The sequence below is a fragment of the Primulina eburnea genome, chromosome 7 (assembly GCF_022965805.1).
Source record: "Primulina eburnea isolate SZY01 chromosome 7, ASM2296580v1, whole genome shotgun sequence".
NCBI lineage: Eukaryota > Viridiplantae > Streptophyta > Magnoliopsida > Lamiales > Gesneriaceae > Primulina > Primulina eburnea.
The window spans coordinates 20,278,087-20,290,338 of NC_133107.1; the positions used below are offsets into that span (position 1 = coordinate 20,278,087).

The 12,252-nt window shown below is 38.1% G+C and overlaps 1 protein-coding gene across 5 annotated transcripts in view; it reads left to right on the plus strand.

The window, feature by feature from the left end:
* Positions 1-833: 833 nt before the first annotated feature.
* LOC140837296 (protein DA1-like) overlaps positions 834-12,252 on the plus strand; it is a 31,134-nt gene continuing 19,715 nt past the window's right edge. For 3 of the 5 annotated variants that reach the window (XR_012119282.1, XR_012119281.1, XR_012119283.1), the window contains exons 1-5: positions 835-1,594; positions 2,233-2,500; positions 2,720-2,801; positions 4,346-4,517; positions 5,017-5,137. Coding sequence is in view for 2 of the 5 variants with exons in the window: in XM_073203421.1 (XP_073059522.1) it covers positions 2,390-2,500; positions 2,720-2,801; positions 4,346-4,517; positions 5,017-5,137 (486 nt within the window). In the remaining 3 variants the exon portion in view is untranslated. Of the gene's footprint in view, positions 1,595-2,232; positions 2,501-2,719; positions 2,802-4,345; positions 4,518-5,016; positions 5,138-12,252 lie in introns of all 5 variants that reach the window. The other 2 variants (XM_073203421.1, XM_073203422.1) reach the window with 2 other exon arrangements.

The following is a 12,252-nucleotide window of genomic DNA, read 5'->3' on the forward strand; positions in this document are numbered from 1 at the left end:
TATTTAAAAAGAAAATTTTGAATTTTCCGCAAATTTCAAGCGAGGATTTTCGGGCCTTTACATTTATAGGGCAAAAACTAGCCGTTTTGTTACCGTTTATGACCGTTGGTGTATAAAAAATAAAGGTATGTAATTGTATAATTTTATGGTAATAATATGGTGTATATAATATTAGACATATTTAAATAATTATGTATATCATATCATATTATTATAATGATGTGTCATAAGATATTTTATTTAAAAATCTTATAGGCTTTTATACTTGTCGTATCCCTTACCGGGAGTGTGGGATGTCGTCTTAACATCCTCCCAGGATTTATAACAAGTTTTCGAAAAATTTATTTTTATTATTTCTAATAATAATATTATATTATATATTAAATATATACACAATAAATAAATAACAGTAAAATAAATATTATTACTTTTGTTACATTTTTCTTCTGTTTGGAGCTTGGAAAAGGATGGAGGACTTTTAGAGCTCGTGCTGATAACGTGTTGTAAAAAAAGTAAAAACTTATGGTAAAAAGTAAAAATCTCAAACTCTCAAAATTTACCAAACTACACACTTTATAATATTTTTCTCTCTACTCAATTGTGATTTTCTTCACAAATGATAGATCTATTTATAGGAAATCTTTACAAATAATTACCTACATCATCACACACTAATTTTCAATATTTACAACTCTTATTTTCAACATTCAAATATTCAACATTCAAATATTCAATACACACATTTTAAATATATTTTTCAACACAATGCAATTATTTGAATATATTTTTAAATGATTTTCTCATTTGTGTTTGTTATTTTATTTCGAGGGTTCAAGTGGGAGAACTTTACCTATTGCCATTAGACCACCCATGGAACCAAATTGTCTGAGTCAAAATCTAGTGGGTTTTAATATAATTTTGTTTTAGCGCCAGAATCTTGGTCTCTGACAGAAAATCTGTTCATATCCGTACTAAATGAAAATTTTTCAGGATATTTGTTTTTAATTATTTTAAATTCTTGGTGTGTTTTTTGAGCACATGGGATTAGTGGCATTCGGTAATCTTATTCTTTTTTAATTTTCAAATTCAATTTGAATTTTCTTAGTTTCTTGTTGGGTTTGTTGAACAGTCATTCGTGATCTACTCAACTCAACCTTTTCGGTGTTAAAATTTGAGATTTTTAAAGGAAATTCTTGGTGGGTTTATCAAACATTGGTGATCTGTGGCAGCCATCATTTTATTCGAACTTTTTATTTTTCTTCTACTTTTTTTTGTTTTTTATTGTTGGGTTAATTCTGCATTAGTGATTCTTATCATTCATCATCACAATCAACATTTCCTCTTTTCTTATCTAAGATTTATTTATTTATTTATTTTTTTTGTGATGGAGGAGTTGAGAGCATAAAGACTTTGGGTCATTAAGCTAGTTAAATATTGAAAAGATTTTGCTTTTTCTTTAACGATTCGTTTTTGGATTGAAACGTTTTGGAGACTCGTTTTGGGTTATTTCCCTTTTGGTGATTTGAGTTCATTTCTTTGATCTCGAGCCTTTGGGTGCCACCACCACTCGGATTCTGGAGTATATGTTAAGAAGGTAAGACAAATGCATGGACATCTTTCAAAGTTTTTTGTATACTTTGTATTGTTTTGGACAACATCGAGCTGTAGCAATCATTCATTTGCCGGTTTTCTTATTCACTTTGGCTTGCAGTTCTCTTCTGTTTGATTATTTGAATAATTTGGGTTTTCTAAGAATTATATTTGTTGGTAGTTACAGGCCGCTTCTATTGTTGTTTATTATTGTTATTTTTTAGCTTTAACTTTCAGAAATGAAATGTTGGTTTCTGGAATTGATCATGCAGTTGGCCTTTTGTTTATGGTGTGCAGTATAATTGCATATTCTTTGGAGATAATATGGTGCATTACCAAATCCTATCTTCCCTTGGGTTTAAATTGGAATTTTGATCTTTTTAAAATGATGACAAAGAAAAGAGGACATGAGCTCATGTTGGCAAGAGAAAATGGCACATGAGAGCTCCATTTCACCTGCTCTTATGTTATTTATTTTTTTACATAAGAAATAAATTTGATTTGTTTTTCTTCTATTTTCTAGTTAACTTGTCTTATTCTGATTTTGATTCTTCTACCTTTTAGGAGTCTTCTAGGAGTAGTCAAATACTCATTCACCGGGGAAACCTCTAAATATAATCATTTTTATCCATTTAAATGCAGAAGAGTCTATGACTGGGTGATCCTGCATCAACAATAACTGAAGGGTGTGTGATCTGGACAGTTTTCATAGTCCAATGATAATTTTGCTTAAACAGAGAACATTCTCTACTCTACACTGAAAAGGTTCATTGACCATGCGACCACTGCAGCTCTTCTAATGGGTTGGCTTAGTAAAATTTTCAAGGGTTCAAACCATAAAGTTTCCGAGGGGCGGTATGATTGGAGATATGGAACAGATACACTGGAGAATCACCCCTCTAACTCTTTTGTAAGATAAATTGTGTTCTTTAGTGTTTCTGCCTCTATGTCATATTATGGTCGGATATTGAAGTAGAGTTACAACTTTCAAAATAAAATATGTTAATTGTGCTCTCGGCCGCTTGTAGGTACTGTTGATGCTAATGGATTTTTATTTATTTTGTTCAATTTCTTTATTTTTGGCAGTTTATTTAGTGGGAAAACTTTTTCATTGTGAATCTTGATACAGGATTCATGGTCGGAAATTGAAGACATTGACCATGCTATTGCTCTCTCTCTTTCAGAAGAAGAAAAAGAGAAAACTTGTATTGGTGAGTTCTACAGAAGCTTAATTGTGTGATAAATTGGTAATTTTTGAATTATAGCTTTATGAAGAGCCTTTTGATATGCGATGATCCTGCCAAGAAACTTAGATGGAGCAATTCTTTTTTCAGCTTTTATTGGATTGTTATGTATGTTTTCAAATGTAAATTTCGTACTTGTATGATGCGACATATTATTACTCCAGTGGGATCAGCTTACCCTTTTGTACAATCACATTTTCTTCAACCACCTGAGTATGATGTTTTCTCCCTTTCTCAAGTATCGTGGTTTACATAAGTTAATGTTTCATTTGCGGAAATATTTCACTTACAAAAACCAAATACTAATTATTTCTAGCCATTAGAGTATGTAGCACCTAGTCATTTCTAATTATTAAAAATGGTTGTATGTAGAGGAAATAATCCTGCCATATCGTTTATTAGAATATTTTTATCATTTGTTATACATATATATATATATATATTCTGTTATCTTCTTTTATATGTAAACAATTTATATCATTTCCATTTTTTGCGGAAAACTTTTGTGTTTATTAGAAATGTTGAATATGCGATATTACAATATGATTTAATTTATGAACTACAAGAGGTAATTTTTTTTCTAAAGTTTGGTTACATCTCTGTTGTGCTGATAATATATTTACATGAATTTTGATATGAATGGGATATATCATGATAAATTGCACTGCAACAAGGATCTTCATGCAGTGATATACTTTAGCTGAAATTAAAAAATATCATTTCAAAACGATATATGTAAAAATGAAGAGAGTGATTACAAGGCTTTGATCTTCGTTAAATATTGGGATTTTGTAGTTTAGATATTTGAATGTTATAATTTATATAACTTTGTTATTTGGGTATAACCTTATAATATTAGTTTGATTTTTTATTATGGAATGTTGCAATTGAAACATATACTTATTGAATTAATTTATTATATTTGTGTTGTAATATATTTGAAAGTGTCAAGAAATAAAATAATATCAAACTATTTTAGGGAACAACTCATCAAATTATGGAAAAATTATTATGGCTCAAATCTCAAACACATCAGGTTCGATTCTTTATTGTGTAAAATGTCCATTTAATATTGAATAAATTGATTTGAAAACCAACAAACTGATATATTAATTTTAATTGCATACGGGTGGTATCAGGTAGGATTTTTCTTACCTGATCGCTGACCCGGCATATTCAATGTGAGCTCGCATATTACCTAAGCATGGATTCTTTTAAAATGGGCCTACCCGATTGGGTGGGGTATTGAGTACCCGTACCCAGACGCCACCCATAGCGTCACTGTAGAATTTGGTTTTATGGGATCTCTTGCTTACTTGGCAAAGACAATGATTAACGGGATATCGAAACTCCAGTTTTTTCTGACTTCGAACCCAATGCATGTGGTCAGAAAGTACCTTTCTTTACTTTTCTATGTGCTATCTAAGTACTTTTTTCTCTACTATGTATTTTGTTAGGTTGTATATATATATGAACTTAAAGTTATATTTTTTATATCTAATGTGGCGTAGATAGTGAATCACAATTGGAAGAAGGTGAACAACTTGCCAGGGCTCTTCAAGAGAGCTTGAATGTTGAGTCTCCACAGCAGCAACAGACTAGAAGTGACAGTGATGCGAGAAATGGATATGGAAATGAAAATATTTATCAACCTTTATCTTTCCCGTATTCCAATAGCTTCAGGTACATAGGTTGTCGACATTGCAGTTCAGACTTCAGAGCTTGTATTCGTTGAATTTCTTCGAGTTGGCCATTTTTTGATATGCTGTCCTATTCATTTACTAATTTATATCTAGACCGAAGTCTGAAACCCAGTATAGGAATAAATCCAATTTGAGGGCCATGGTTTATTTGATATGCAATCCTATTTTATTATCAAATGTTGTTTTCTTAAGCCTCGTAAATAACTCGCCAAACTTCTTGCCACATATCATCTCTGTATGTACATGGTTGGCATTCAAGAATTTTTTCTCTACTTAGGCTTATGCTGATGAATAGTACATAAATGTTGTTAAAAATGGCTTCAATCAGGTATATGCACAACACTTTCTTATGACTGGTAGCGAGAATTACTTATTTGAGGGACCCTAGAGGATGTTAACCTTTATTTGTTGGATATTCATGATAATTTCACTTGTTCAAAATCCAATGCATAATTTTTTTTGTTTGTTTTCTATTGTAGGAATTGTGCTGGTTGTAACACAGAGATTGGCTATGGAAGTTTTTTGAGTCGTTTGAGTGCGATGTGGCACCCGGAATGTTTCAGATGCCATGGTTGCAACCAACCAATATTTGATTATGAGGTACCGTAAAACCTTGGCGATCAAAGTACTTGTAACTTGTTCTGGTAGCTTATCCTTTATTTTTTTACATGGTATCAGTATTCAAGAGATTGTCATATAAACTATGTGCTTTTGCAACCTGAACTTCATGCATAAATAATTTCACATGATGATTTTGAACTTCTGGTACTGACTCACGTTGGATGTTTGCTGGCACCTTGTTGTCAATAAATGATTTTGGTACGAATTTACCAATTTCAACTCTCCAGCAGATGATGAATTGTTTCTGTATATTTAAAATGTTGTGTAAGCCACGGGTTAAATTAAAAGGGGAGAGAGGACTCAGACAAGGGGATCCATTATCCCCTTTCCTTTTTAATCTAGTCGTGGATGGGTTGAGACATATGGTAGATAACGGCAAAGGAAGAGAAGAAAGTAAGAGGGCTCGAGGTAGGTAGACAAAAAGTAAAATTTCGCATATCCAATTTGCGGACGACACATTATTCTTTGCACAACCACAGATGCATCTGTTGGAACTAGTGGAGATACTCAAATGGTTCAGGCTTCATTCAGGTTTAGAGATTAATTTGGATAAAAGTGTTGTGGTGGGAATGAATATGTATGAAGAGGAAATCGATGGATTGGCACTAGCAATTGGGTGCAAAAAAGGAAAACTGCCGATTAAATATTTGGGGGTTCTTTTGGGAAGAAACCCAACGACTACGGAGTTTTGGGAACCGGTGCTATGCAAATGGCAAATAAATTAGCAAGTTGGAAAAAATCATTTCTCTCAAGGGGGGGTCGGCTCACTTTGATCAAGGCAGTTTTAAGTGCCATGCCATATTACTTTATGTCTATTTTCTGAGTGCCAAATCGGGTGGCAAAAAAATGGAAAAAATGATGAGGAAATTATTTTGGGATGGAGCCGACGGGGAAAATCATTGTCATGTAGTAGGATGGGAGCAAGTGTGCAAACCAAAGGACAGAGGCGGTCTGGGACTGGGAAATATCTGCTTAAGAAACAAAGCTCTTATTGGGAAATGGTGGTGGAGAGGTTCGATAGAAAGGGGGGCTCTGTGGAAGAAAGTGATTATCAACATTTATGGGCTCCAAGATAATGGATGGGACATGGGGTTGGCGGGGAATACGACCTTTAGAAGTCCTTGGAAATCTATTTCTCGATCTTACCCGGCGTTTCATCAGTTGGTTAGGGGGGGTGCTCAAAGAGGGTAATATCATTCGGTTTTGGGAGGATGGGTGGGTAGGGGGGATCTCGTTTAAAGACCGTTTTCCATCTTCATTTCAGATTTCCACTTTAACTAACAAACCAATCAATAGTTTTGTAGATGTAGTCACTAGCAGCGTCAATTCTCAAATCCAATGGGATGTCCGATTTAGGAGAAATTTTAATGAGATAGAAGAGCGAGAGTTAAATGTTCTATTAGGGGCCTTACAGGCCGCTTAGTTGGAGTGGGGTGTTGAGGACTTTAGATGTTGGTTGGGGGACTCCTCAGAGTTGTTTACTGTTGGATCTTTTTATAATTTTTTTTTCCCGTTTTCAACTTTTCACTCTTTCTCATTCTGTCACAATATTTGGAAAGTAATTTTCCCACCGAATTTTAAGTTTTCTCGTAGATTGTGGTTTTGGGGAAATTAAAACTTGCGATTCTGTGCAAAGAAAGTGGCCGGCATGTGTCTTATGCCCGCAATGGTGTTGTTTGTGCCGAAAAGAAGAGGAGAATCAGGATCATTTATTACTGCATTGTTCATTCTCAACTAACATTTGGGTAAAAGTGTTAAAAGAGATGGGTTTTCTATGGGCGTTCCCGAATGAGGCAAAAGACATGTTTATTATGGAACCAAGTTTGCTAACAAGGAGACAACATAATTCTTGAATTTTTTGAAAATGCTCTCTCCCTCTTCATTTCTTAGCACCGCTTCGCATCAACCCTTCCTTCCCTCATCCTATTGAGCTTTCATCTTCGTCGTTCTTCTCTTGTTTCCGGCCGGTTTAGATCGGGCGCATCGCGATGCAGGTCAGGCCCAATGGGTTTCCGTCAAAAATGCTAAAGCCTTCGTTAAAAGAGGATGAGGTTAAGATCGAGTTCAAGATTTTCTCGGTTAAGTTGGTTAACGGAGGAGGCACGTTTCGATGGACTGAAAAAACTAGGAATGCGACTTACTTCTTGAACCTGGATAGAAGCGAGGCTAGTTGGCTAAATCTCAAAATTAGAAACTTCATTCTTAAACCTCTCTCTGGCCCGGACTTCTACCGGTTCAGGGGTTTCAGCGCAACGATTGTAGCTCAAAGATTTGTCAACAGAAGAGGACGGTTCTTAGAGGTTTCCAGATTCAGTAATAACGAGAAGAGACAGAACATCATAATACCTAGCGGGTTTCAGCAACAAGGATGGACTAGGATCTCCGGTATACTCGATAACTTACTAGCAGGGAGATCGTTGCCATTGGGACGCAAGTTTGGTCAGCAAGGTATTGATCCTATCCCAGTTACTCGGAAGCAGAAGGTAGCAGCAAAGGTAGATCATCGGGTCCTTCATCAAGATTATTTGAAAGGCGAGAATGCCAGTTGCTGTAATTCATCAGAGAAGAATTGGAATGATGCAATAATAATCACTAGAGGCAGGGTAAGTGTGACTTGGGACCAGGTTGCTAGGGTTTTAGGTCAAGATGTGAAGAGGAGAATCGAATTGTATCCTTTTCAAGCTAACAAAGCGGTTTGGTGGCCTGCGCAACAGAAGGAATGGGAGCTCTACACTCAACTAAAAAGAGGATTCTTCGATGGTGGAGTGGCTTTAGAATTCGAGAAATGGAAACCAGATATCAATTCAGAGGACACGATTCTCAGTTGTTGCAACAGCTGGATCAGGATAGCAGGACTACCTTGGCACTTGTGGACATTCGACATCTTCAAGCTTATTGGGGAGCAATGCGGGGGCCTAGTGGAGATCAGTAACGATACTAGATTCCACCGCAATCTAGGGGCTGCGAAGATCAAGGTCAAAGGAAAAAAAGATGGTTTTATTTCCAGCAAAGTGAGGGTGCCAATTGATGGGGTCTTCACTGAGTTCTCTATCATCGTTGACACTTTTGATTCTAAGGCTTACGAGCTTTACGGAAAACAGACATACGCTCAAGCGTTGATCAATGGTGAGAGGCTGATGAAGGGCGGGGTAATCAAATATAATAGCAGAGACATGAAGGATAACGTGGACCCATCTTGCAGCCACTCGGACAGAAGCGAAGACCAGCGGGACCCAGGGAAGATTACCAGTGCAGAAGCCGAGGTCAAAGATACAAGAGATCCGCCAGCAAATCACAAGGACAGAAAGGTGGTTAAAATCATGCAACGGATCTCACCGAAAAAAATAGAAGATTTCACAAGATCACCTATTCACTCTCTATCCGATGGACATGGTGAAAGGGATCATAATGGGTCAGTAGACGGACATCTTCCCTCGCAAGCCCATGGATCAATGCCTTCGAAACCTGCGGAAGAGGTGGTCGAGCCACCAGTTTATGTTCGAGTAATGGAGGAGTTGAGAGACCCTGGCAATTGTGAGCAGGATGACACAGACGACATTGATCCACAACACCCTGAAGACGATTTTATGGAAGATGATTTTGATTCCATAGAGTCCGGCAGCGTCTTCTCTTCTCAATCCGAGATGCAGGCAAATATCGATGCAGCAGAAGCGGATATCCAGGGGCTGTTTCATCAAGACGACAATATGCAATCTCACAATCAACAATCGATCCACGGTAACACTAAACCTTTAGTGGGTAAGGTACTTTCTTGCTTCCATTCGTCGTCCACTCAGCACCCTTTTTCACTTCACTCTTTTTTCCCCGCTTCTTTCATTGCTTTGGGTCAGTCTAGTGGGTTCTTAGGAGGGGGCCAATCAATTGTTTACGATAAACCGGGGTCCGAGACAGATACTAAAACGGGTTTTGAAGGCGAAGAGGAAAACAATGCATCAACGAATCCAGAGATAGACAACAACCACTCGGCAGTTGACAAGATAGTGATCAAAGCTTCGGGTAAGCTAAGCAGGGAGCTCGGTAGGTTGCAGAGCGGAGTAAACTATGAGAAAGGAATGAATTCGAAGGGTAACTCTCGTTTGTTATGAAGATTTGTTCATGGAATATTAGAGGGGGAGGATCATCTCGAAGAAGGGCATTAGTGCGTACGGTTATCCGCAAAGAAAATCCGGACATCGCAGTGATATTAGAAACCAAAAGTACGAAGCCTGATAGGCGGTTCGTATCAAGTCTATGGAAGTCCAGATTCGTTGATTGGGTGTGTTTACCAGCGGTAGGAAGATCAGGGGGTATCCTAGTGTTGTGGGATCCTCGTTCGGTAAGGGTGTGTGACAACTTAATTGGGAACTACTCGGTTTCAATTCAGATTCAGCATCAAGATGATACGTATTGGTGGTTTTCTGCGGTGTATGGACCGTGTAGTCCTCGTCAGAGAGAGATATTTTGGGATGAATTAGCAGGGTTGCACACAATTTGCGGGGACAGATGGTGTGTGGGTGGTGATTTCAACGTCGTTCGAAATTTGGAAGAAAAGTTAAATAGCAATTCTTTCACAGCAAGTATGCAATGTTTTGATATGCTTATTGAGGAGTTGTGTCTTCATGATCCACCTTTAATGAATGCAAAGTTCACTTGGTCCAATTTCAGAGAAAACCCGATTTGTTGCAGACTAGATAGGTTCCTTTTAACATAGGGATGGAAAGACATCTACACAACGTTTAGACAAACAGTGCTGCCGAGGATAACGTCTGACCACCACCCAATCGTTTTGGACACTTCGAGGCTAAAATGGGGACCAACACCGTTCCGATTTGAGAATGTATGGCTGTCACACAAAAATTTTCAAGAGTCATTGGTGGGGTGGTGGAACAGTGGGTGTAACCAGGGTTGGGCGGGTTATAGGTTCATGAAGAAATTGCAAGAAACGAAAAAAAAGGTCTCAATGTGGAACAAAGTGGTCTTCGGTGATGTGAATATCAAGATTATTGAAATGCAATCCAAGGTCTCTCACTTAGACGCGATAGAGGAATCCGGGACTTGGTCAGCTGAATTACAGGAGCAGCGAAGGGAAGCAAGAAGCGAGTTAGAAACTTTATCAATCCGGAAATTGCAGATGGAAAGCCAAAAAGCTAAAGTCATATGGCTGAAAGAAGGAGATCAGAATTCAAAGTTTTTCCACTCGTTGTTGAAAAACCGAAGAAACAAAGCTATGATTGATAAGATCGAGATGGACGATGGATCACTACTTTCAGATAACTCAGAGATTGAGAAGGCAATCATCGATTACTATAAGAATTTGTACAGAAGATCAGAAGGAGATGGTTCGGGTTTAGAAGGGTTGGAATGGATGCCGATAAATGCATTGGATGCCGCAAAGCTGGAAGAGCCATTCTCCGAGGGGGAGATTCGTTGTGCAGTGCGTCAGTGTGATGGTAATAAGGCACCGGGACCGGATGGTTTCACTATAGAGTTTTTTCAGAAAAGTTGGGACACTGTCAAGAATGATCTCCTCAATGTCTTCGCTGATTTTTACGGGGACGGCATCGTTAACGGAATTACCAACGAAACATACATCTGCCTAATTCCAAAAAAAAAAGACGCCATGAAGATAAAAGACTTTAGACCGATCAGTCTCATCACCAGCTTGTACAAAATATTAGCGAAAGTATTGACTAACAGACTGAAGGAGGTAATGAGCAAAACTGTGGCGGAAAACCAATGTGCTTTCATTCAAGGAAGACAGATTTCAGACTGTTGCCTAATAGCCAACGAAGTTGTCGAGGAGTGTAGAAGGAAAAAAAAAGAGTGGTTGGATTTTGAAGGTAGATTTTGAAAAGGCTTATGATAATGTGGATTGGAGATTCATGGATTTTGTGCTTCAAATGAAGGGCTTCGGATCTAAATGGAGGAAATGGATTAAGGGTTGCGTCTCGAATGTTTCCTACTCAATCTTCATTAATGGGAGGCCTCGGGGGAAGTTCAAAGGGGAGAGGGGTCTTAGACAAGGGGATCCTATATCCCCCTTCCTCTTCAATCTAGTGATTGATGGGCTGGGGAGATTGGTTGATCGGGCAAAGTCTACAAACGTTGTTAGAGGCATCGAGGTTGGGAGAAACAAGGTTCAGGTTTCACACATTCAGTTCGCGGATGATACTCTCTTCCTCGTTAAGTCCGAGCAGCATTTGATGGCCATTGTGGAATTACTGAAACTGTTTTGTTCAAAATCAGGGCTGAAAATAAATTTTGAAAAGAGTTCCTTGCTTGGCTTGAATCAATCAGACACTGTAGTTGAGAACGTGGCAAGGGCAGTTGGATGCAAGACAAAAATCTGGCCTATTAAATACCTCGGGGCACCTTTGGGAGGAAACCCATCCAAATTGGAATTCTGGGCACCTGTGGTTTCCAAGATGTCATTGAAGTTGGCAAGCTGGAAAAAGGCGTACCTATCTAGAGGTGGTAGATTAACAATGATACAATCGGTGTTAAGTGCTTTACCTACTTACTTCATGTCTTTATTCATGGTTCCACTCCGGGTGGCGAAGCAAATGGAAACATTGATGAGGAATTTCTTGTGGGATGGACCTGATGGAGAGTCACATTGTCATGTTATTAATTGGACTCAGGTACGCAAACCGAAAGACAAGGGAGGTTTAGGTTTAGGTAACATTTGGCTAAGGAATAAGGCTTTACTCGGGAAATGGTGGTGGAGAAGTGCAGTCGAAGATAGCCCTTTGTGGAAAAGAGTGGTGGGAAGCATTTACGGATTTCATGAAAATGGTTATGATTTAAGGGTCACATCTAACTCTACGTTTAGAAGCCCGTGGAAGTATATCTCTCGGACCCAACCACTTTGTCAGCACTTGATTGGCTCGGTCCTTAAGGGTGGGAATCTTTTTCGGTTTTGGGAGGATAGATGGGTGGGTTTGAGTGCCTTTAAAGATTGTTTTCCGCGTCTTTTTCTTTTAACTGAGTCTACTAATAAACCAATCGATCATTTTTACACGGTTTCTAATAGTCAAGGTCTTAACGATATTCAGTGGGACGTGCGTTTCAGAAGAGGGTTGAACAATATCGAG